Source organism: Oryx dammah, unplaced genomic scaffold (assembly GCF_014754425.2).
Source record: "Oryx dammah isolate SB20612 unplaced genomic scaffold, SCBI_Odam_1.1 HiC_scaffold_12, whole genome shotgun sequence".
Taxonomy (NCBI): domain Eukaryota; kingdom Metazoa; phylum Chordata; class Mammalia; order Artiodactyla; family Bovidae; genus Oryx; species Oryx dammah.
In genome coordinates, this window is record NW_024070196.1 from 6,252,736 (window position 1) to 6,278,843 (window position 26,108).

The 26,108-nt window shown below is 40.8% G+C and overlaps 1 protein-coding gene across 2 annotated transcripts in view; it reads right to left on the reverse strand.

Annotated features, from left to right (window-relative positions):
* FHIP1A (FHF complex subunit HOOK interacting protein 1A) overlaps window positions 1-26,108 on the reverse strand; it is a 297,133-nt gene that overhangs the window by 95,728 nt on the left and 175,297 nt on the right. For both annotated transcript variants that reach the window (XM_040251457.1, XM_040251458.1), the window contains one exon: window positions 16,435-16,667. In XM_040251457.1, coding sequence (XP_040107391.1) covers window positions 16,435-16,539 — 105 coding nt within the window. In that variant the 5' untranslated portion in view covers window positions 16,540-16,667. The remainder of the gene's footprint in view (window positions 1-16,434; window positions 16,668-26,108) is intronic.

Genomic DNA, 26,108 nt, shown 5'->3' on the forward strand with positions numbered 1-26,108 from the left:
AAATGGTCAAGAATAAGAGAGTTATAATCACAATGTTACATCACCATATACTAACGCTATTAAAAATAAATACGAAGTGAATCATATCATTATATCTAATATATAAGGAAAAATAATTTGTTAAAAACTAAATATATTGACAAATAGACCCATAGTTAGAAATGAGTTTGAAGATATAATGAGATTGTAAGGTTAATTAGTTCTTCTTTTCTATAAATTGATCTAATTTCATAATATAAGTAAAAATAAAAACAAAGTAATTTTGTTCTTATGTCTAAAAAAAGGACCAAACGCTGAGTGAAAACAGTAATTAACAGAAACTCCTAACCAGTATAAATTTTCATGTATGCATATGTGTTTATTCTATATGCATGACTTTAAATATTTATAAAATATCTAAATGTATATATGTAAATATAATGCAAAACTATTTACATGATCACAAGCCACAGTTTTCTCATGGGTTAATCTTCATTTATATTACTTATTTCAAGACACTCCTCTGCAAACAGACCTACTTTTGGTAGGGAGGGGGCCACGAAAAACCCACAAAAGAGAACTGAGATTTTTATACAGAATGTAAACTACACAGCAGCTTCTACACTGAAAGCTCTCTCTGTATCCCCTTTACAGAAGCTCTTCTACACCACCTTCTGGGTTCATGGGCAGAGGAACATGAGAACAGAGCTGTGATAGCCCCACCAAGAAAGAAAAGGTTTGCTGGTCCTCTGGAACAGGGCCCTTGACTCATTCCCCAGTCTGGCCTGGAGGCTTTACTGCCAGAAAGACTGGTGTGTTACAACCAGGGCCGTGAGTCACAAGCTCAGCAAAGTGCTGATTCGGCCTGTGCTGCCACTCGTCCTTAGCCTCCCTCTTCGAGGTGTCGGGACACTCCCAGGCCACCTCCCTTTCCCTTTCAGGCAGACACACCCTTGACCTGCTTTTACAAGTGGGCTCTGTGTGCCACGCCCTGCGCTTGGTTCCCACCCTGACAGGGAATGCCCAGGAACCTTCCCAGCCAGAGTACAACTGGCACGGAAACAGCCAGGAGCTTCTGTTCCGATGTCCCACGTCAGCCGTCCAGGTGGGCTCTGAGCCCTTTCGGGTTCTGTCGGCTGATTCCTGATGTGACCTTGACTTTTTATTCTTTTCCTTATGTGCCCTCTTCTCACATCACTCCCACCAAACTCCAACATTCCCGGGCCCCCGTTTCTGCTTGCTGCCCACTTTCACTCACCTGCTGCGGATCTCTGCTGCTCACAGTGGCCTGACCCACTGCCCTGATTACTCTCTTACACTCTCAACCTTGCCTCCAACTCCCCAGCCCTGGCTCTTTCTCAGCCATACGTGCTTTGTCTCAAGGATTCAGTTTATGGGAGGAAAACACAATTATGGGGGCGGAGAGATCCAAGTAGGAAAATATACTTTACAAATATTTCCTTTACTAAACAAGGTCACTTTGTTAGGCAGCTTCCCTTGTAGACTCAGCTGGTAAAGAATCGCCTGCAATGCGGGAGACCTAGGATTGATCCCTGGGTTGGGAAGACCCCCTGGAGAAGGGAAAGGCTACCCACTCCAGTGTCCTGGCCTGGGGAATTCCATGGACTGTACAGTCCATGGGGTTGCAAAGAGTCGAACACGACTGAGCAACTTTCACTTCACTTTCACTTTTGTTAGGCCAAATACCACTGAACAAACCTAACCAACCCCTGATAAAGCCCATGCTCACTATATAAGCCAGCTAAGATCAAAGGCTTCCCCGGTGGCTCAGACGGTAAAGCATCTGCCTACAATGCAGGAGACCCTGGTTCGATCCCTGGGTCAGGAAGATCCTCTGGAGAAGGAAATGGCAACCCACTCCAGTTCTCTTGCCTGGAAAATCCCATGGACAGAGGAGCCTGGTAGGCTACAGTCTATGGGTTGCAAAGAGTCAGACATGACTGAGTGACTTCACTTTCTTTTAAGATCAAATACGGCACTGTAAATGGTTTTCCAATTACAGCCAGGCATTTGTTGATCTTCCAACTGTAACATATACAAGCTTTTGTATATACACTATATACACATGTGTACATATAAATATGGAGTCATTTATATATTTGCATAGATTTTACATTTATGTGCAAATTCACATATATTAAATTTACATATCTATAAATTTACACATATAAAATTAATATATGTGTTATATACATTACATTATGTCTAATGTAAATATAATAAAAATATGTGTAAATTTATATACATAAGGATATAAATACAAAAGGATCAAAAGCCCAAATCATGTATCATGATTCTAAAAAGAAACAAATACACAAAAAATCAACAGTGTGAGCAATGGTATACAAATTATCATCTGACCAACACAGCTAAAATTTTAACCTAACTTCAAAGATATTTGACCTGTAACTATGAGGATTATTAGAGCTCAATAAGATGAACAAATAGCATATTTCTTCCATTAAGGAATATCAGCTACTCCTAGCCTTAGCGTTAATGATGTCTCCTATGACTCAGCGAAAATGGGTCTGAATTTCAAACAGGCACTAATTCTAAACAGGAAGCTCAAATGCTTTCAGAATGAAAGATATACATAAACCACATAATCTCACCACACGACGACAAATTCTCCATGATAAAAATGAACGTTTCTCTGACAGAAGATTAGCTTTGACTCCACCTTACTATCATTCTATGTCTTATATACACTCAGGTAACAATAGATGACTATTTATGCTACTTTGGTTAGAGCCTAGTTATTTCAAGAAAGTCACATGAATACAATCCATACTTCCAAACCCTTTGGAATGCTAATTTAAAATGGCATTGTGGAAAGAAAACCAAGTTACTAAGCAACATTTTCCATCACATAGAAGGAGGACAGGATTTAGTGATCTTAACGCCAAATCCATTTAATGTACCAAATCAACAAAAGCAAATTTCCATTCAGTTCTTGTTTATTACTTAGCAGCTGTGTCCTGCAATTTAGGATATTTCGTACACACCTATTCCCATGGGAGACCTTTACACAATCATTTCTTCTTGTATTAAGGTAACAGCCTAATAATATATGTGTACTTGCAGAACTTGGTCAACGTCAGCTTCAATTCCAAACTATAGAGATGTGTCTAAATCTAGAATTACACAGGATAAAGCAGAAACTATACCTACATGCCATGCCTCCCTGGGACCAGAGTAGTAATCACTATAATACAGAAACACAGTGGGAGCATCAGCCAATAAGGTAATATGTAAACTAACCCTTAAGTTACGTATACATAATTTTTTTTTCTAAAGCTTCATTATTAGAGGAGAGACTTAAGAGTAATGATCTGTGTAATAATACTCCAGAGACCCCTGTAATTCCAAGCACAGCAAAAACAGACTTATCACCAAGCATACAGTAGGCAAGCTTCTGAGATTTCAACATGCCCAACAACGCTAGAGGCTAACAGAGGCTCAATTCAGTGCCTTGGCCCTCTGCGGAAGTGCAGCTTTTGATCTGCTTTACTTTCTACTGTCAAGTCTAGAGCTACTTGAAAAGCTGAGGATAGAGACATATAATTTTTAAATATTAACAAACATCACTTTACTACGAAAGATATTGAGAAGACTGATCACAGAGTTCTCTAACATTTTCCAGTCTTTCATCGCTTAAAGACTTCACGTAATTTCCCTCTGTTATTTAGTCTGTGATGAGGCACAGACCACAAGAGTAAAGATGAACAGAGCAAGAGAATGAATTCCACAGGGAACAGACGGAAATTCCCTGACTGTGAAATCAGGGAATGCTGATCTCAAAGCCATCTTCACTGTGATCTCTGTGCTTCTTCAATGGAGTCAGGCCACTTGGGGCTCTGCAAGGTCACCCTATTTAGAACATATTATCTATCCTTCATTATTTATAGGAAGACATTTCACTTAATCAAGCCAGATTCAGTTTTTTTCTCAGCCCCATCCCCTCCAAGAAGAAAATGGCTACTAAATCCACTCGCGTTTCTTTATCATTACCATTACCATTACACGATCTGAGCTCTGATACGCTCTTAGCTTAAAAAATTATATAACAGCTTATCTTCTGGAGGCTGAGAGTAGTAAGGAGAAGCTCTCCACTATTAAGAGGCACACAGAAATGTGCATTTCTCATTTCTAATTGAGTTTGTTTAACCTCTGGTCTCTTGGTTTTAAGAGCAGACATCATTTAGGTATATAACTAATAATGATTCAATACGTGAAAGGAAAGGATAGAGAAAGAATAGAGCAAAGGCCATAAAGCTTTACAAATAAAAATGTGCCATTAAGAATAACTGGGAGGGGAGGGCGTTAGTTCATATGGCAATTCAGTTGGATAGTTCATTATCTGATGGACCAATGCTTCTTATGTCCTGCTCTCTTCCATTCAGAAGAAGCAAAGGCAAGAGATAAAAACAATACTCTGCTAGACTATAACCTGTTCTTCTAGATGGCTATAAACTAAACATATTCTGACTCTTTCTCTCTCAAGTCTAAAGATCTTACCAAATTATAGCAAATGTTTTACTGGTACTCATTTTCCAAGTCTCTTAACTCTTCTAAAGTTATATTTCATATTTCCTGTCTTTCAGTTCAATAATTTATTAAACATCTACATATGCCTACAATATTCTTGGCACTGGAAATTTTGTGAACTACAAATAAATGGTTTCCGATCATGAGGAGCTTGTAATGAGACTGGGAAGAAGATATTATACAAGTACTTTTCATAAAAGGTGGTGGGTTTAACTGTGAAAGAACACTCAAGATGCTGTCAGAGCACAGAGTGGGAACACAAAAGAGGGCATAGAAGGTTTCCTGGAGGAAATGATGTTCTAAATGGGGCTTGTGGAAGGCACTAACCAGAGGGAGGTATATTCCAGGCAGAAAGAAGAGGAAGTGCCTGAGGCAGAGAGGCATGGAAAGGTGTGATGCCAGGAGAAGGGATGGCTAGGAACTCCAAGTAATTTTGCATTTTTGGAGATTAAATGAGAGATGAGCAGAGAAAGAGGCCATGACATAAAGAACCCTATCTCCCAGCCCGGCATGTAGGTGGCCAGAAGCCACTGAAATGTCTAATTACAGGAATGCCCTGGACAGACCTGGGTCTTAGATTTATTGCCCTGGCTACCATGGCTGAAAACGGCATCTCAGAAGATGACAGGATGTACAGGCCAGGGGCTACTTCCTACAGCCTGGATTCTCCGGTGTCCGTTACTCTGGGATGTCCACTCTAGAACTATCCTGAGGATGCCCTGAGGTCACTGGACCCTGGAACCAGTTAGGAAACTCAAGTGCATCAGTGGCACTCAAGGTCCCTCCTTTGGTGACCCCTGTGATCACGGACAGCCTTGGATGATGGGTGGTTGTGTAACTAGCAGTCCCTGACAGATTGGAAAGTGTTGGTGGGTAAGTGGATACCCCTGAAGTAGAAGCTCCTAGTAAACAGGAGAACAGAATCTGTCAAATATATGTTAGTTATGCTGAATTTGTACTCAAGTATCCTTTGTTAGGATACTTTGTTAGGACAGAACTTTGGACACCACTGACTTTTGTTGCCCTCATCTTCCCTAATCGAACATCTGCAAAAGCATGGTACTTTCTGGCTAATGGAACACTCCAGTAAACAGAATGTAGTCACACCATTCTGTCTATATCACATTTCCTACCAGCCTTACAGGTTTCCTCGGGTTGCCTCAGGGGAACCTGGGGGCTGCATCACACTAGTCACAGGAGTTTATGTCAGATTGTAGCTCATTTCCCAGTCCTCTGCAACTGCTCTTCATTTGAATTAGTCTCTAGCCTGAACAACTCACAGCAGAGCATTAGCATGAAACTCCAAAAACAATAAATAGACAGGATTTATTTTTATCTACTGAAGGTCTCATTCCTTATCTCAAACTTAGCACCACAGCTCTGCCTTGCCCTGATTTCCTCACCATTTTTTTTAAATGATTGAAAAAAGCCAAAGCTGATCATTTGCTCCGAATACCCCTCCTTTCAGAAAGGAAAAAATATATATATCCTTATCCTTTCTGTCATCAAAACCTCCTTTTCCCACAGTCAAGCTAACAAAATCTCACTTCCTGGATTCCACAGGCCATTTCCATCCATAATAGTCCCTTCCCTTTAATTCCTATGATCAATATTATTCATTTTATAATAACGTATCTCATGTTGTCATCCAAACTAGCTTAACTGTTCTTTAAAAGCCTAGACTGGTGGTCGACAATACGTGGGGGAGTAGGTCGACAAGATGGTAGAATACATCTCTCCCCATGGATGTATTGGGAATACATCTTCAGACGCAGAATTTCTCACCGAGCAGAAGTCCCTGACCACCCTAAAAGAATACACCGATCCATGAACAACTCGGTAGGATAACGGAAGGAAGAAGGAAGATGAGAGAGAGCAGGACCAATCTGCAGCCAGGAATCGGGGCGCTGAAGCAGGGGGGAGAGCCCTGAATCCAGGACATTCGGTTGGAACAGAAGGGAAGCATCTGAAGCTATCAGAGAGTAAGGCAGCCCATCTGTGACAGTCTCAGTGGAGTGAGAACCACACAGCTCATCCATGCCGCGGCCCCACATACCCCGGACAGGGATGCGAATCCACCGGAAGGCGCAGCGGCTGGGAGCTGGAGAGTGGGGACTGGAGGGCAATCCGGGGGCGAGGGCTGACGCTGACTGCGGGGAGACGGCCGGAAGGGATGGGAGAAAAGAAATCCATGGCGGGCAGTGCCTGTGGAGGAACGCCGGGCAGCCATGAAGATGAGGCGCTGCTGCTGAGTCACACGCAGGGGGAGGAGCCCTCACTGACGCCTCTCTCTCCACACACGCCGGACAGACAGTGGTCAGCACGCAGCTGACCAATGGAGAGACTCCAGAGAGGGTAGTCCTTGGAGAGCCTGCTGGGCTCAGCGACAGAGAAGGACCCCAGCCAGGCTGCCCTCTGAGAGCCTGCTGGGCTCAGCGACAGAGAAGGAGCAGCCAGGGAGGTCCTTTGAGCAGCAGCTGCCAGGAGCTAGAAAGAATCCTAACAGAACCATATCTCCTGCATCTGTGGCTACTGGCTTCCCTGTGCTCCTGGCACAGCCAGGGTCCCCGCGATCCAAGCCGCCAGGCCACCTCTATGCCTGGTCCTCACTGGGCAGACCCAAGTCCTCTAGGGCAGCCTCAGGAGCAGACTCCTGTGGATGACCCACATGTGAGGAAGGGATAAAGCTACAACTGAGCTCCAGGGGTGGACTGCCTGAGGAAGAGGATCAGAATCTTTCCACTAGCTGTACAAGTTACAGATTAAATCCACATGATCGACTAGGTAGACTCTGTGTCGATGGAATATATAAAAGGACAGTGACTGTTCCCACAAAAGAAAAAGCTCTAGCTAGCTCTGGCAGCTGTGGACAATGGAGGCAAGCACATCCAGCGGTAGGGCCAGAGCAGGTCAGATTACAGCCTGAGCTGACCCCACAGAAGGTACAGAGATTAGCCCTCCCCGGTACCAGAAGGCTTCCTAGGGAGGCAGAGGTGGACTGTGACTCAGCAGAGGAAAGAACTCTGGTAGCTGAGATCCGAGAAGAACATTACTCTTATTTTGATTCACTCTGCAGTTGATTCTAGATGTTCACTTTCTTTCTCCTCTGTAGTTGTTCTTTTTATTATTATTATCTCTATTTAGGCTGTTGGAAACTTTTTAAATTTTCTTTTGTATATTTCTACTTTGGCTTTCTATGGATTTGTGTGGGGTTTTCCGGCAGGTGGGGGCGGGGTTTCTTTTATTATTGTTGCTTGTTGTTCAATTGCTAAGTTGTATCCAACTCTTTGTGACCCCATGGACTGTAGCCTGCCAGGCTCCTCTGTCCATGGGATTCTCCAGGCAAGAATACTGGAGAGGGTTGCCATTTCCTTCTTCAGGGGATCTTCCTGACCCAGGGATTGAACCTGCATCTCCTGCTTGACAGATGGATTCTCTACCACTGAGCCTCCTGGGAAGCCCTTTCTGATTGTAGTTTTTCTTTAACATATGTAGACCTTCTTTTACATATCTCTATTTAACTTTGTTTCCTATTTTTTTCTTTCTTTTTTTCCCCTCCATGTTTGTTCGCTTGCTTGCTTTGCTCTATTCCTCAGTTGGCCCTCTGCTTTGGTCTCGTTTTCTGTTTTGTGTTTTTGTTAGTTTTGTTTTGTTGTTGTCCATTTTATTTTCAATTGGTTGATATCATTTTTGGTTTCCTTTACTCACCTGATCACCCTCTTGTACTTCGTTTTCTTTAGACTGTTGTGCTTTTGTGTGTGTCTGTGCACGTTCATTTGTTTTTGTTTCTATTTGTCTCAATTTGCTTTTATCATTTGTTTCAGCTTCATTTTTCTGTTTCTTGGGGAAGGGTTTTTGGTGTTTAGTTGGCTTTGGGTGGGTTCTTTTGGGAGTTTTGGGATTTTTTTTTTTTTTTTTTTGGTCTTCTCAGGGTTTTGTTTGTTTGTTTGCTTGTTTGTTTTACTACCCTTTATTGCCAAAACAGTTTGTGGGATCTTGGTTCCAGAAGTTGGGCCTGAGTCTCTGGAGGGGATGTCTGAGGTCCAGGACACTGGACCACCAGAGAACTCTTGACCCCAGGGAATATTAATCAGTGAGCACTCTCAAAAAGGCCTCCAGCTAAATCCAAGACCCAGCACTGCCAAACTGCCTGCAGCACCCAGTCCTGGATGCCTCACCCAAATAACAAGCAAGACAAGAACATAAGCAGAGGGGCTGCCCATAGACATCCCAAAACACACCACCTCAAAAAACCCTGTCCATCTGAGGGAAAAACTCACCCCCTCCCACTAGAACACAAGGATAAGTCCCTTCCAACATGAAGCCTACACAAGCCTCTGCACCAACCTCATCCACCAGGGAAAGAGACCAAAAGCAAGAAGAACTATGACCCCACAGCCTGGGGAAAGGAAACCCCAGTCAGTTAGACAAAATGAAAAGACAAGAGAAATACTATACAGATGAAGAACAAAAACTCACAAGACAATATATACAAACAGAAAATAGGCAAACTACCTGAAAAAGAATTCAGAGTAATGATAGTAAAGATACAAAATCTCAATAATACAAGGGAGAAAATGTAAGAATCATATAATACATTTTAAAAGGACCTAAAAGAAACAGAGAATAAACAAACAGTGACAAACCATACAATTACTGAATTTACAAATATTCTAGAATAAATCAATAGCAGAAAAATTGAGGCTGAAGAATGGATAAGTGAGCTGGAAGACAGAATAGTGGAAATAACTGCTGAAGAGCAGAATAAAGAAAAAAGAATGAAAAAAACTTGAGGATAATCACAGAGATCTCTGGGGTAATATTAACTGTGGCAACATTTGAATTATGGGAGTTCCAGAAGAAAAAGAGAAAAGTAAAGGGTCTGAGAAAATTTTTAAAGAAATTATAGTCAAAAACTTCCTATCATGGAAAAGGAAATAATCAAGCCCAAGAAGCACAGAGAATCCCATACAGAATAAACCCAAGGAGAAACATGCTAAGACACATATAAATCAAACTAACAAAATTAAACATAAAGAAAAAACATTAAAACCAGCAAGAGAAAAGCAACGAGTAACATACAAGGGAAACCCCATAAAATTAACAGTTGATGTTTCAGAAGAAAGTCTGCAGGCCAGTAAGGAGTGACAGGATATATCTGAAAGTAATGAAAGGGAAAAAAACTCAACCAAGATTACTCTGTCCAGCAAGGATCTCATTCAAAATCAATGAAGAAATCAAACACCTTACAGAAAAGCTAAGTTAAGAGAATTCAGCACCACTAAACTCCAGTATTTTTGCCTGGAGAATCCCATGGATGGAGGAGCCTGGTAGGCTACAGTCTATGAGGTCGCAAAGAGTCGGACATGACTGAGCGACTTTCACTTTCACTTTCAAACCAGCTTTACAACAAATGCTACAGGGACTTCACTAGGCAGGAAACACAAGAGAAGGAAGACTTCTAAAAACAAACCCCAAACATTAAGAAAACGTCAACAGGAACATATATATCAATAATTACTTTAAATTTAAATAGATTAAATGCTCCAACCAAAAGACACAGAATGGTTGAATGTATGCTATCTACAAGAGACCCACTTCAGATGGAGAGATACACACAGACTAAGAGTGAGGAGATGGAAAAAGATATTCCAAGCAACTGGAAATCAAAAGAAAGCCAGAGTATCAATTCTCCTATCAGACAAAACAGACTTTAAAATAAAGAATATTACAAGAGACAATAGAGGACGCTACCTAATGATCAAAGAATCAATCCAAGAAGACATAACAACTGCAAATATTTATGCATCCAACATAGAAGCACCTCAATACATAAGACAAACACTAACAGACATAAAGAGGAAATCAAAAACAGTAGGGGATTTTACACAACAATAGTAGGGGATTTTAATACCCCACTTACACTAATGGACAGAAAATTAATAAGGAAACACAAGTCTAAAATGACATATTAGGATAAATGGACCTAACATATCTTTAGTACATTCCACCAAATACAGAAGAATATACTTTTTTCTCAAGTGCATATAGAACATGGTCCAGGATAGATCACAACTTGGGTCACAAATCAAGACTTGGTAAGAAAACTGAAATCATATCAAGCATCTTTTCTGGCCACAACACTATGAGATTATATATCAGTTACAGGGAAAAATCTGTAAAAAACACAAACATATGGACGCTAAACAATACGCTTCTGAATAACCAAGAGGTCACAGAAGAAATCAAAGAGGAAATAAAAAAATACCTGGAAACAAATGACAATGAAAACACAAAGACCCAAAACCTACAGAATGCAGCAAAAGCAGTTCTAAGAGGGAAGTCTATAGCAATACAGTCCTACCTCAAGAAACAAGAAAAAAATCAAATAGACAATCCAACATTATACCTGAAGCAACCAGAAAAAGAAGAACAACCAAAAAACCCCAAAGTTAGCAGAAGGAAAGAAATTATAAATGTCAGAACAGAAATAAATGAAAAAGAAATGAAAGAAACAATATCAAAAATCAATAAAATTACAAACTGGTTCTTTGAGAAGAAAAAAAAATTGACAAACCATTAGCCAAACTCATCAAGTAAAAAAATAAGGGGACTCAAGTCAACAAAATTATAAATGAAAAAAGAAAGGTTACAACAGACAGTGCAGAAATACAAAGGCTCATAAGAGACTACTGCAAACAACCATATGCCAATAAAATGAACAACCTGGAAGAAAGGCACAAATTCTTAGAAAAGTACCATCTTCCAAGGTTGAAAAAGGAAAATAGAAATCATGAACAAACCAACTGAAGCGACTTAGCAGCAGCAGCAGCAGCCATGTTGATCAGAGAAGAAAAAGAAATAAAAGGAATCCAGATTGGAAAAGAAGTAAAACTCTCACTGTTTGCAGATGAACCAACAATAAACATAGAAAATCCTAAAGATACTACCAGAAAATTACTAGAGCCTATCAGTGAATTTAGTAAAGTCACAGGATACAAAATCAATACACAGAAAACCTTTGTATTCCTCTACACTAACAACAAGAAATCAGAAAGAGAGATTAAGGAATCAGTCCCATTCACCACTGCGACAAAAAGAATAAAATACCTAGGAATAAACCTAATTAAGGAGACGAAAGACCTGTATACAGAAAGCTATAAGACATTCATGAAAGAAATCAAAGATGACAGAAACAGATGGAGAAAGATACCATGTTCGTTGGATTGAAAGAATCAATATTGTGAAAATGATTAAACTACCCCAAACAATCTACAGGTTCAGTACAACCCCTATCAAGTTACCAATGGCATTTTTCACAGAACCAAAACAAAAAAATTCACAATTTTTATGGAAACACAAAAGATCCTGAAAAGCAAAAGCAATCTTGAAAAAGAAAACTAGAGTTGGAGGAATCAACCTTTCTGACTTCACACTATACTACAAAGCTACAATCATCAAGACAGTATGGTACTGGCACAAAAGAGAAATACAGACCAAAAGAACAAGACAGAAAGCCCAGAGATCAACCCAAGCACCTACGGGTGCCTTATCTTTGACAAAGATGGCAAGAAAATATAATGGAGAAAAGAAAATCTCTTCAATTAAGTGGTGCCGGGAAAACTGGACACTTACGTGTAAAAGAACAAAATTAGGACACTTCGTAACACCAAACACTAAAATAAACTCAAAATGGATTAAAGACCTAACTGTAAGACCAGGAAGTATAAAACTCTTAGAGGAAAATGGGCAGTACACTCATTGACATAAGTTGCAGCAAGATTCTCTGTGACCCATCTCCTAGAGTAACGGAAATAAAAACAAAAATAAACAAATGGGACCTAATTAAACTTGGAAGCTTTTGCATAGCAAAGAAAGCCATAAACAAGATGAAAAGACAACCTTCAGAATGCGAGAAAATAATTGTAAATGAAGCAACTGACAAAGGATTAATCTCTACAAGCAACTCATGCAGCTTAATATCAGAAAAACAAAGAACCCAATCAAAAAATGGGCAGAAGATCTAAAAAGACATCCAAAAAAGACATACAGACGGCCAATTCACAGACACACACACACACAAAATGCTCAACACTACTCATTATGAGAGAAATGCAAATCAAAACTACAATGAGCTATCACCTCACACCAATCTGAATGACTAGCATCAAAAAAATCTACAAACAATAAGTGCTGGAGAGGATGTGGAGAAAAGGGAACCCTACTGCACTGGAATGTGAATTGATCACTACGGAGAATAGTATGGAAGTCACTTTAAAAAATAAAACTAGGAATACAACTACTATATGATCCAAGGGTCCCACTACTGGGCATATACCCTGAGAAAACCATAATTCAAAAAGACACATGTACCCCAAATGGTCATTACAGCTCTATTTACAATAGCCAGGGCATGGAAGCAACCTAGATGTCCATCAGCAGATGAATGGATAGAGAAGTAGTGCTATACACAGACACACACACACACACACACACACTGGAGTATTACTCAGCCATAAAAAGGAACTAATCTGAGTCAGTTTTAGTGAGGTGGATGAGCCTAAAGCCTGTTGCACAGAATGAAGTAAGTCAGAAAGAGAAAAACAAATAGCTTAAAGCTCAACATTCAGAAAACGAAGATCATGGCATCCAGTCCCATCACTTCATGGGAAATAGACGGGGAAACAATGGAAACAGTGTCAGACTTTATTTTTGGGGGCTCCAAAATCACTGCAGATGGTGAGTGCAGCCATGAACTCAAAAGACGCTTACTCCTTGGAAGAAAAGTTATGACCAACCTAGATAGCATATTCAAAAGCAGAGACATTACTTTGCCAACTAAGGTCCCTCTAGTCAAGGCTATGGTTTTTCCTGTGGTCATGTATGGATGTGAGAGTTGGACTGTGAAGAAGGCTGAGTGCCGAAGAATTGATGCTTTTGACCTGTGGTGTTGGAGAAGACTCTTGAGAGTCCCTTGGACTGCAAGGAGATCCAACCAGTCCATTCTGAAGGAGATCAACCCTGGTTTTTCTTTGGAAGGAATGATGCTAAAGCTGAAGCTCCAGTACTCTGGCCACCTCATGAGAAGAGCTGACTCACTGGAAAAGACTCTGATGCTGGGAGGGATTGGGGGCTGGAGGAGAAGGGGACGGCAGAGGATGAGATGGCTGGATGGCATCACGGACTTGATGGACGTGAGTCTGAGTGAACTCCGGGAGTTGGTGATGGACAGGGAGGCCTGGCATGCTGCGATTCATGGGGTCGCAAAGAGTCGGACACGACTGAGCGACTGAACTGAACTGAATGCATATATATGGAATCTAGAAAAATTGTACTGATGAACCTATTTGCAGGGCAGCAATAGAGATGCAGTCATAGAGAAGAGACTTGTAGACATGGTAAAGGGGAAGGAAAGGGTGGGACGAACTGAGAGATAGCACTGAAACGTATCCGTCACCATGTGTGAAACAGATAGCTAGCAGGAAGCTCCTGTGTAACACAGGGAGCGTGACCCAGTGCTCTGTGATGATCTAAATGGGTGGGACGGGCTGAGCGGTGGCAGGGAGGCGCAAGAGGAAGGGCACATATGTAAACTTATGGCTGATTCACGTTGTTGTACAGCCGAAAGCAATACAACATCGTAAAGCAATTATCCTCCAGTTAAAAAGAAATTTAAAAGAAAAGCCCAGACAAAGGCTTATACTTCTCTGTGTCCCACCTGTGATGCCCACAGTGAGGGAGCTGAAGTTTGGGCTCACTAAATCTCCATTTAACAATACAGTCAGTCCTCTGTATCTGAGGGTTCCACCTCTGCAAATTCAACCAATCACAGATGGAACGTATTTGGGAAAAAATTTCAGAAAGTTCCAAAATGCGTAACTTGAATTTGCGGCACACTGGCAACTATTTACATTGCATTTACAATTATTCACATAGTATTTATATTGTATTAGTTATCATAAGTAATCTAGAGATGATCTGGAGGACGTGCAGATGTGCCTAGGTGATATGGAAACATCATTTTGTATAAGGGACTTGAGCATCCCCTATTTTGTTATCTGCTGGCATCTTGGAACCAATACCCCATAGATACCAAGCAATGACTGTAATTACATTGACGTCTACATGAATTGATTTAACCAGTATTTTTATTTATAAAGGTAACAGTTGGGCCCTCAAGAGCCTTGGGAAATAGAGGGAGACTGAGGGCATTTTCCAGATTTATTTAAAAGGAAAGTCAAGACTAACGGGTAAGAAATTTGGCCAAAGTTAAAAAAATGGCTGAAACACAGTTGGACCAAGAGTGCACTCACTTTACAAAAGAAAATGTTTAATAACTAGACTCCAGTCCCTCTGACAAACTTGCCCTTACCCTCAACTCAGTACTTTTCTGCACTAAATGAAAGGGAGTTCCCTTGTAGCTTAGTCAGTTAACAATCTACCTGCAATGCAGGAGACCAGGGTTCAATTGCTGGGTCAGGAAGATCCCCTGGAGAAGGAAACGGCAATCCACTTCAGTATTCTTACCTGGAGAATCCCATGGACAGAGGAGTCTGGCAGGCTACAGTCCAAGGGGTTGCAAGAATCAGACACAACTTAGCAACTGAACTGGCGCCACCAAACAAAAGGTGCTATGCGTCAGCACTCAAGTGCAAAGCCAAAGGTAATTACTCAAATTATCTGGAAAACTCCTGGATTACTTTCTTCCCGTTGCTAAAGCAGATGTGCCCTTAATATCCAGGGCAAACCCATTAAGATTTTAACAGTTAAAAGTCAGAGAAAGGGAAATGCATAAAAAGAATTTTAGAAGCTTTACACTGAACAGTGACAAGAAGCTACAAAGTGTTAATGACCCAGAAGCAGAACTGATTTTGTTTTTGATCTAAACTGTGTCCCTGTAACTGCTATAATCTACAGGCTCAGTGCTTTAACTTATGTGCTATTTCCAGCCACAGGAAGGAATTGGGTAGTCATTAAAAAACTGTCACATAAATAGCCACTTACCAGCTCACCTGGGGAGTGTAATGGTAGACAAGTAGTAAAGAATGCCAATTTTATTTATTTTTCTCCTTGTAAACTCTCTGAGGGAAGGGGCAAGCTGGTAAATTTCCTGACCATTCAACCCTTAAATATTCATACAAGTAGATCCAAGAAGAGTCACAGAGAAGTCAAAATGAATAATAATAATTAAAAAAAAAAACCCAGAGCTTTGTAATGAATTCAGATACTTCTAGCTACCTTCCTTCTTTAAATGACAGAGGGACCACAAGCCTGAAAAATGGTAGCGCACAGAGGTCAAATACACTAGTCTTGGAGTCATGGGACCAAGGTCTAAGTACTTGAACGGAAAGTCACTAGTCATATAACCTCCAGGCAAGCTAACGAGTTTCTGTTCCCTCACCTGTAAAATGAGGACGCTAAAACTTACTGCCTTACCAGTTTGTGGAGAAGATTAAATGATACAAGACATTTGTGGTATTCAGGACAGCACTTGGCAAATACTTAATAAATATGTCTTTCAGTATTGTTAGAGTTTAAGGACTGAGTTAAAATCAGCAGGAGAAGGGAAAGAAAGAGGATGTACTCACGGTCAAGTATACTGCAAAGTGATATACAAGTCACTTGAAGGCCAACTGCTGCTCCTCTAAAAATATCTGGGGAACATTCACGTCCTGTAATTGCTTTCATGAAAAGCAAGGTTTTTAAATAGCTACCTATTCTAAGAAAGCAAGAAGAGAAATTTGCTTTTCTTCCTACCTAAAAAGGTTTCCTCCCTATGTTTCTGGAAGCCTAGTTACTTGTCACACAGGTAGGGACCCATGGATCAGCCCAATAGAAGCCTCTAAGACGACCTAACCAGCAGAGAGGGTGAAACTCCAACATTACCTGCGCCCAGTGGTTTTTAAATACAATCATGCATGTTTCTGGGTCAACTCCCTGCAGGCTCACCGCCCTCTGGATTTTGCTCTCTGTCGCAACGGATGACATCATAAGCCTTCATAAATCAAATGCTCCTAAGTCATATTTAATTTTCATGAAAATTTGGTAGGCAGCTACTAATTTTCAAGTATCACAGTAGAAATGTAACTTCTTCACATTTCATTGTCACCTTCTGAAATCTGTAATGACAATAACAAAAAAAATACATATTAAATAAGATATGATTAAATTAAAATCAAAGCAAAGACATTCTCAAAGTCCAGCACTGAGCAAAATATCTACAAAATAGACGTTTAAGCTCAATCCAAAGCCTTTCTTATATTTTTCTCTCATTTTGCTACTAAAAATATAAAATGATGCTACCAAAGCTACATGAATAAATTCAAAAATTATTGAGTTTATTCTACCACCAACCACAACCCCCCAGATTATTATTCTAAACCATTCAAATCTAGTTTCAAGCAATCAGCTACGATTATCAATGTTGGTGGTGTTTAAAAACACCAAGAAACAGAAAAACCTTTAGTTAACAGAGACTAAAATAAGTAGCTTGACATAACTTAGGGGAGTTATAGCACAGTACCCAGACTGCCGGGTCCAACAATAACAATTTTTTTAAATCAGTGACTGTCACAATGGAATTTAAAACATTCTCAGTCATTTCACGGCTACAAACTTAAGTTAAGGTTTCTAATTTCCCTGAAAAATAAATATATAAATAGAATTCCAAGTAACCTTAACAAATCAGATAGAAATGATCCATCAAAAACAAGACAGTGTTTACTTAGTGTAAGTAAAGCACAGCACACTTATCAATGAAAAGTAGCAGTATTATTTATCAATGAAAAATGAATTATGTAGATAAAATACAAAGAAAGTCAGATTCCAACAGAGTCGATGAGGAGAAAAAAGATACTGAGGTCACAGAATACACAGAGAATAGTATCCAGTTGTGTGGAGCTAACTCTGACAAAAGCAGTAAGATATTAGTATTATCTCCTCAGTTTCATCAGCCCAAAAAAGGACTGAGTACAGAGATGGGAGTACCAGACCACCTTACCTGTCTCCTGAAAAACTTGTGAGTCAAGAAGTAACAGTTGGAACTGGACACGGAACAACTGACTGGTTCAAAACTGGGAAAGGAGTATACATCAAGGCTAGATATGGTCACCATGCTTATTTGACTTATATGCCGAATACACCATGCAAAATACCAGGCTGGATGAAGCACAAGCTGGAATCAAGATTGCTGGGAGAAATATCAATAACTTCAGATATGCAGATGAGACCACTATAAAGGTAGAAGTGAAGAGGAACTAAAAAGTCTCTTGATGAGGGTGAAAGAGGAGCGTGTGAAAAAGCTGGCTTGAAACTCAACACTCAAAAAATTATGATCTTGGTATCTGGTCCCATCACTGCGTGGCACATGTAAGGGAGAAAAGTAGAAACAGTGACAGATTTTATTTTCTTGGGTTCCAAAATCACTGCAGTCATGAAATTAAAAGACGTTGCTTGGAAGGAAAGCTATGACAAACCAAGACAGTGTATTAAAAAGAAGACATATTATTTTGCCAAGAAAGGTCTGGATAGTTCAAAGCTATGGTTTTCCCAGTAGTCATGTATGGATGTGAGAGTTGGATCATAAAGAAGGCTGAGCACCGAAGAACTGATGCTTTTGAACTGTGGTGTTGGAGAAGACTCTTGACAGTCCTCTGGACTGCAAGGAGATTAAACCAGTCAATCCTAAAGGAAATCAACCCTGAATATTCATTGATGCTGAAGCTGAAACGCCAATTCTTTGGCCACCTGATGCAAAGAGCTGACTCTCTGGAAAAACCTCTGATGCTGAGAAAGACTGAAGGGAAAAGAAGGGGGCAGCAGAGGATGAGATGGCTGGATGGCATCACCAACTCAATGCACATGAATTTGAGCAAACACCAGGAGATAGGGAAGGACAGGAAAGCCTGGTGTGCTGCAGTCCATGGGGTCACAAAGAGTTGGACACGACAGAGCAACTGAACAACAACAACAACAGTACAAAATGTTGTTATTATTATTTTTTAGTGTACAGAGTAGAGAGAACACAGGGGAAAGGGGCTATAATTATCACAGCACTGAAAAACAAAGTCCATGATAAAACTGCCAGATGTACAGTGACAAAAGAGTGTGGTTTTTTTTTTTAAGAGACTATGTTCTTTCTTTCTTTTTTCAACATGTATTTTTGTGGCTGCACTGGGCCTTAGTTGCAGATGTGGGATTTTTAGTCGTGGCATGCAAACTCTTAATTGCAGCATGCAGGATCTAGTCCCCTGACCAGGGATGGAACCCAGTTCTCCTGCATTGGGAGCTCAGAGTATTTGCCACTGGACCGCCAGTGAAGTCCCAAGACACTATTTTCACCTGAGTAATATGAAAGGTATTACAAGAAGAACACTGATCAAACTGACCAACCATTCCTCCTGTAAACAATGAAATATGAGAGGTGGACTTAAGATGTGTGCCTTAAGGTTAGACTTATGGGTCAAGTTCTTTGTGGGAAATAGAGCAAAACACTGGAAGACAGTTAAAGGAATATGTCAGACAAGTATTGGGTTGATCAAAATGTTCATTCAGGTTTTTCCATAAGCTCTTATGGAACCAAATGCATGTTTTGGTTAACACAATGTTTCTGCTGGGGGGTGTAGAAGATGCACCAGCCAACATTAAGAGCTTTAAAATAAACTTTAGTACATAAGAATAGAAAACTTGTAAGAATTAGTCATCTGAGGAAAGAAATGCTTTTTAAGGAGAATGTCCAAGGAACAGGTATGCAGAAAGAGGGAGGCCTGTTGGAAGGAGGACTGTATACCTGATACACCTGAAAGGAACAGTTAAATTCTATCTTCCGTGACTATGTTTTATTCTGTAAATTGGCGAATTCTTAATAATACAAACGTGCTTTCAATGAGACACTGTCCAATGACAACCATGGCTCTCTGCCACTGAGAGGCATACTTCAATGGGCCCAACTGGTGTTTAAAAATCAGGAGTGGCTGTCCACACACACACAGGTACATGTTCAAACTCACACACATGCATGCTTGCTTGCGCACTCCCTATGATCCTCCGCCTCACTCTGATTAGCAGGCTAGCCCTTCCAGACAACATCTCAGTGTGCAACCTTGTTTCAAGTGATAAGAGGGAAAAGAAATTCTGATTCAACTTCCTTGTTGTCCTAAACACTGTATCTCTTTGAAAATGTCCAGGTCTCTTATTTAGATGATAACAACAGGGAAAATCAGAGTGCCTGGGTTTCTTCCAGAGGCTGAAAAAGTAGAAGACTCTCTCAGATGCCTTCCAGCTCCACGATTCTCAGATTCTTCTTCGAAGGCATTAAGGGAACATAAATCATGCCAACTGCCTCTAAACCAAAAATAGAAATGTGCTTTCTACGATGCTTTACGTTAGTTCTCAAAGGGACTTCACATGCCATTTTTTCAAATAGGAGGCCATAGTACAGACAGGACAAATATCTTAACCGAGGCCACAATCTTACTAGTTAGTTCTTTTTAAAAAAATATTTCTTCATCTCCACTGCTACCACCTTAGCCTAAACATCCCACATCTTTAATCATACTATTACAACTGCTTCTTTTTTTTTTTAAGTATTTATTTATTTGTGCCAAGTCCTAGATGCAGCCTATGGGGTCTAGCTCCCTGGCCATGGATTGAATCTGGGGGCCCTGCACAGGGAGCGCAGGGTCCCAGCCCCTGGACCAGCAGGGAAGCCCTGCAGGTTTGCCCTGATAGAGACAGACATGTCTCTTGACTCCCAGTTCAGTGTGCTTTCTAGAAACTATATTCTCCTTTGTAACACTTGTAATCCCTGACCCTAGTCCCTTAAGGAAACTGTATCTTCTCTGACAAAAAACACATTTCACTTGGTTGATGCTTATCCAATCATACTCTTGAGGCAGATGCCTGGATTATGCCATGATTATAGAAATCAATCAATATGCCATGATTATGAAACCACAACATCGAGAGAACTTGGGACAAAAGAGAAGGGGAGGCAAGTCCAGAAAGTTATGTTTGGGAAGGAAAGGCTGTATCAGGAGACCCTGCCAATGGAAAATACCACCCAAGCACCCAGAGGCCAGGTGGTTCCTTCCACACTCTCTCATTCGCAGGCCAGAGTGGCGAAGCGCTGGCGTGGCCCCAGAACAGTGCAGAACCGAAAGCAACGGTTCCATATTTGTGAGTGATGTGTAAGGACACATTTCCTCAAGCATCACGGTTTTCAACCTATTTCTGCATTTTCCCATTATCAGTCTTTCCTTTTTCCAATTCCAAGCTTTTTCTTTAACTCTCAGATAACAGCTAAAAATCCCAAGTGAAGACAGAGGACAACACTACGCAAAAGGCTGTGAGCGGACAGGAGAGGCTGCAGGTGTTAGACGGTGCCTGCGTGTCGCGCGCCATCACTGCATGTCACCCCCTCTGGCCCTCTGCTCTCTTCAGCCGCGAGCATCTGGAGCTGGGACCGGTCAGAGCCAAGCTCAGGGTCCAGCTCGCTGCTCCTGGCCCACACGCCACGCGTTCTCCCCATAAATGCGAACGTGTACATCAACTCGAATTTCATGCCCAAGAAAAAGCTCTAGAAATCATTCAGCTCTTAAAGGACTGATGTTTTTTCCGTTCCTCAGACAAACCACCACCAATAAAAAATACCCAAATGACTCTTTTTTTCCCACAGTGGTTGCGAGTGGTATTGTGGTGTGGTAGTTGAGGCTTTTGGTCTTGGAGTGGAGAAATGAGCTGTCAAAATACATGTCTACCTGTCTGTATGTATGTATGTATGTACGTATGCTGAGATATCAACACAGGTTCTATACTGCAAAGACGGAACTGACTATATTATTTCCAAAGACACTACTGAGTGGTCACATTTATAGATATCATTAATATTATATACAGAAATATGTTCCATCAATAATGAGGTGGAAATTCTATTAAACGTTGTTGAAGACAGAATAACTGACATAAGAATTACCTGTGTCTTTATTTGCCCTTTTTTGAAAGTACATATTTTTATTTGATTTTGAAAAAAGCAGAAAAATATGTTTCCATATCACAGAATTATAAAATATACCACATAATCATAAAAGCCTAGATTCTAGTCATATAGATCATACTTCTTTCCAATGTAAAAATTCCTTCAATGTCACTCCCAAACAGACCTCTAATTTCAGTCTCTCTCAAAAACTACAATACTTACGAGAGCTATAAATGCGTCAAAATCACATTTTTCCCCAGAACTACCAGTGGCTATATTTTAATATTTTTCACTATCAGGCTGAACTTACAATGTACACATTTTGGTATTTAATAAAACATTATCTCATACTGTCATCAAGAAAGCAAGAGAGTTCCAAAAAACATCTACTTTTGTTTTATGCCAAAGCCTTTGACTGTGTGGATCACAACAAACTGGAAAATTCTGAAAGAGATGGGAATACCAGACCACCTGACCTGCCTCCTGAGAAACCTATATGCAGGTCAGGAAGCAACAGTTAGAATTGGACATGGAACAACAGACTGGTTGCAAAGGGAAAGGGGTACATTAAGGCTGTATATTGTCACCCTGCTTATTTAACTTCTATGCAGAGTATATCATGCAAAATGCTGGGCTGAAATCAGCCAGGGAGAAATATCAATAACCTCAGATACTCAGATGACACCACCCTTATGGCAGAAAGTGAAGAACTAAAGAGCCTCCTTGATGAAAGTGAAAGAGGAGAGTGAAAAAGTTGGCTTAAAACTCAACATTCAGAAAACTAAGATCATGGCATCCAGTCCCATTACTTCATGGCAAATAGATGGGTAAATAGTGGAAACAGTGACAGACTTTATTTTGGGGGGCTCCAAAATCACTGCAAATGGTGACTGCAGCCATGGAATTAAAAGACACTTGCTCCTTGGAAGAAAAGCTATGATCAACCTAGACAGCATGTTAAAAAGCAGGGACATTACTTTGCCAACCAAGGTCCATCTAGTCAAAGCTATGGTTTTTCTGATAGTCATGTATGGATGTTAGAGTTGGACTATAAAGAAAGCCGAGCACTGAAGAATTGATGCTTTTGAACTGTGGTGTTGAAGACTTTTGAGAGTCCCTTGGACTGCAAGGAGATCCAACCAGTCAATCCTAAAGGAAATCAGTTCTGAATATTTATTGGAAGGACTGATGCTGAAGCTGAAGCTCTGATACTTTGGCCACCTGATGTGAAGAACTGACTCACTGGAAAAGACCCTGGTGCCAGGAAAGATTGAAGGCGGGAGGAGAAGGGGACGACATAGGATGAGATGGTTGGATGGCATCACCGACTCGATGGACATGAGTTTGAGCAAGCTCTGAGAGTTGGTGATGGACAGGAAAGCCTGGTGTGCTGCAGTCCATGGGGTCACCAAGAGTGGGACAGGACTGAGTGACTGAACTGAACTGAGCTCATACCATCCTTCAATTTAAATATTTAAAGGATAAAGGGTATTTAAATATCCTTTTCCGTATTTAAATATCTGTGTAGTTGCTAAGCTGTGTCCGCCTCTTCGTGACCCCCTGGACTGTAGCCTGCCAGGCTCTCCCATCCATGCGATTCTCCAGGCGAGAATACTGGAGTGCGTTGCCACTTCCTCCTCCACGGGATCATCCTGACCCAAGGATTAAACCTACATCTCCTGCACTAGCAGGCAGGTTTTTCATCAGTGAGCCACCAGTGAAGCCCCTAAATCTGTCTGTTTCTATTTTGCACATGCATTCATTCATATTGCTTTTAAACTGCATATGTGATATCATACAGTATTTAAATATAATATGTTCTAATAACGGATTATTTTAAAAAATCCTAAAGAGAAAGAAATGGATGGTGACCTTAAGGAGAGACATAGCCTAGGGAACATTTTTGTTAAGGGAAAACTGATGCTGTTTGCAGATCTAACGAGAAGGAATCAACTATCACGGAGAATTTGAAGATATCTGCCACCCGACTGCCCCACCTCCCACTGCCCACACACACAAAAAGATTCTGATGGAGCAAGAGGATCAGGAGAAAGGTGAGGTCAAGAGCACAGGTAGGAGAGACCTAGAGATAAGAGAAGCAAGGCCGACTCTTCACAGTTCAGTTCAGTTCAGTCGCTCAGTCATGTCCGACTCTTTGTGACCCCATGGACTGCAGCACGCCAGGCTTTTTTCACAGCAAGTCACCAAATCTTGAACTTGATGAACAAACATGGCAGGTTCCCTTTCCATCTTCCCTTCTCCTTCCCTCCTGATATGACTCTGGCTGGTTTCTGGAGATGATCAGAGTTTAGGTGGATTTAAAGCAGGCAACTCTTGCCTGGAAAATCCCTTGGACAGAGGAGCCTGGTAGGCTACAGTCCATGGGGTCGCCAAGAGTCGGACACGACTGAGCGACTTCACTTTCACTTTTCACTTTCATGCATTGGAGAAGGAAACGGCGACCCACTCCAGTGTTCTTGCCTGGAGAATCCCAGGGACGGGGAAGCCTGGTGGGCTGCCGTCTCTGGGGTCGAACACAGTCAGACACGACTGAAGTGACGTAGCAGCAGCAAAGCAGGCAACAAAGTATAAGTGCTCAAAGTTTTTAGCTCAGTTTTCCAAGCATGGAAGGCAGAAAGCATAAGGTCCTACTCAGAGACTTAAGCTTTGACTGGGAGATGGGGTCTAAGACAGCAGGAGGCTCTTGGTTTGAAACCTTGCTTGGGGGAGTAATTAGGATTAAATGATTATTTCTCAGGTCTCTCCCAGCTCAAAAGTCATTATTTTCTATCTTTTATTGCAACCATTATACTAATTGTGGAGGAGTAACCAGATAATCTGTAGAAGGAAATGGCAACCCACTCCAGTATTCTTGCCTGGGAAATCCCATGGACAGAGGAGCCTGGTGGGCTATAGTCCTTGGGGTTGCACAGAGTCAGACATTACTGAGTGCAGTACGCAATCAGATAATTATTAAAAGAGGATGACAGCCATGGTACAAAAGTCTCTGTAAGAATTCCAGTTGTAAATGGGATTCTATCTGTAATATTTTTTATGAGTAAAGCATATTTCACTTAAGGAATCCAGAGCACAGAAATCAACCATCTTAAAATATAACCTGTAGTTGGTTGGTTGGATTTTTTTCCTGAGCAACTGCCAGTAGGAAAAAAAAAAAAAACTCATTATTTTAGAATGTACTTTAGAAGGCTCTGAATTGGCTGCTATTAAATACATAGTCTATTAATATAAATGTACTAATCAAACAAAATTCCATCTAAGGGTGAAGACTCCTCAAATATTGGGAAAGCCTGAAGAGAGGAGAAGTGTGTGCCCTCAATTATAACTAGTAGCAATGGCAGAGGATTCATTTTGGGTCAAACTGCCTCAGACAACCTCTCCGTAGAGCCTTATAAAAATCTATTAAGAGGACATCCTCCCTGTGCTCTAATCTCTGGCCCAGTTTCCTTTTCTCTCTTGCTACTGTATCACATTGGAATGCTGGGCTGTGGAAAGTAAAGCCAGTATCCAACAGCCCCTGACTCCTGGACCTTGTCCTAAGACTCCCTCAACTTGTTGGCTCGTTCAGTTCACTATCCATCATTTCAGCAAAGCACACATTGTTTTGTTCCCCTAAGTTGTAGGTAACCTGTTAACACATAGGGTGAAAACAGAGAAAATGCTTGCAATGCATGCATTCCAAATGGTTTCAGGCTTTAATAAATGCATGCCTCAAAATAGTAACCAGATTTCAGAAAACTGTTAACAATGCCAGAAAATAATTCCACCACGTTTTACATCTTAATTTCACTAGAACAAGTTGCCAGCCAACTAGGTCAAACCCAAGCACCATGCAAGTGACTGATAAGCAGAATGAATGAGGAAGAAAAATGAAAGCTATTATCTAAAATATACCAAAAATTTGTTATGGGACTTAATTTTTAAGGCTGCTTAAGAAACTAAACCCCTAGTGGCAAAGATTTGGACAGTAAAAATTATAGCTTTTGAGCAAATGTTGAGACATCAGCTCATTGGTGACTGAACAGGAAATTCTCTTCCACACGTGGAGTGATTTGTCAGAATGTGAAAACCAGACCATTCTTGGGCAAAGTCTCCCCAACAACCCAATCAATCACTATAATTTTGGTAGTGTGCACCATCCAGTCACTAACTGTTATGTTGAAACCTATTAAGGGGTAACTCAGTTACAATATCTGCTGTAAAACTCTAAAATTTAGCTAAGGTAAATTCAGAGATAAATTTATCTGACAAATTCCATAGGGAAGTATTTTAAAGCAGGGATTTGAGGTACATGCTCTGACATGTCTTGGTCATTTTCCCTGGAAAAGGAGGTAGCTTTGGGAAGTTATGTTGCTTAGTTTAATACCTGCCTTTGCAGCTCTATCAATCAGAATTAGTTCCGTACCACCAGTCTTTCAAATGCCTTTATGTGAAAAATTTCAAATATGCAACCTGCAGTGTAATTAAGCCGATGTGCTGATTACCTTTTGGAACAGCAACAAGAAAAAAAAAAATCTCCTTTTCAAAAATGTCCTTCATCCATGCGTGGTTTAAGATGTACTAAGTG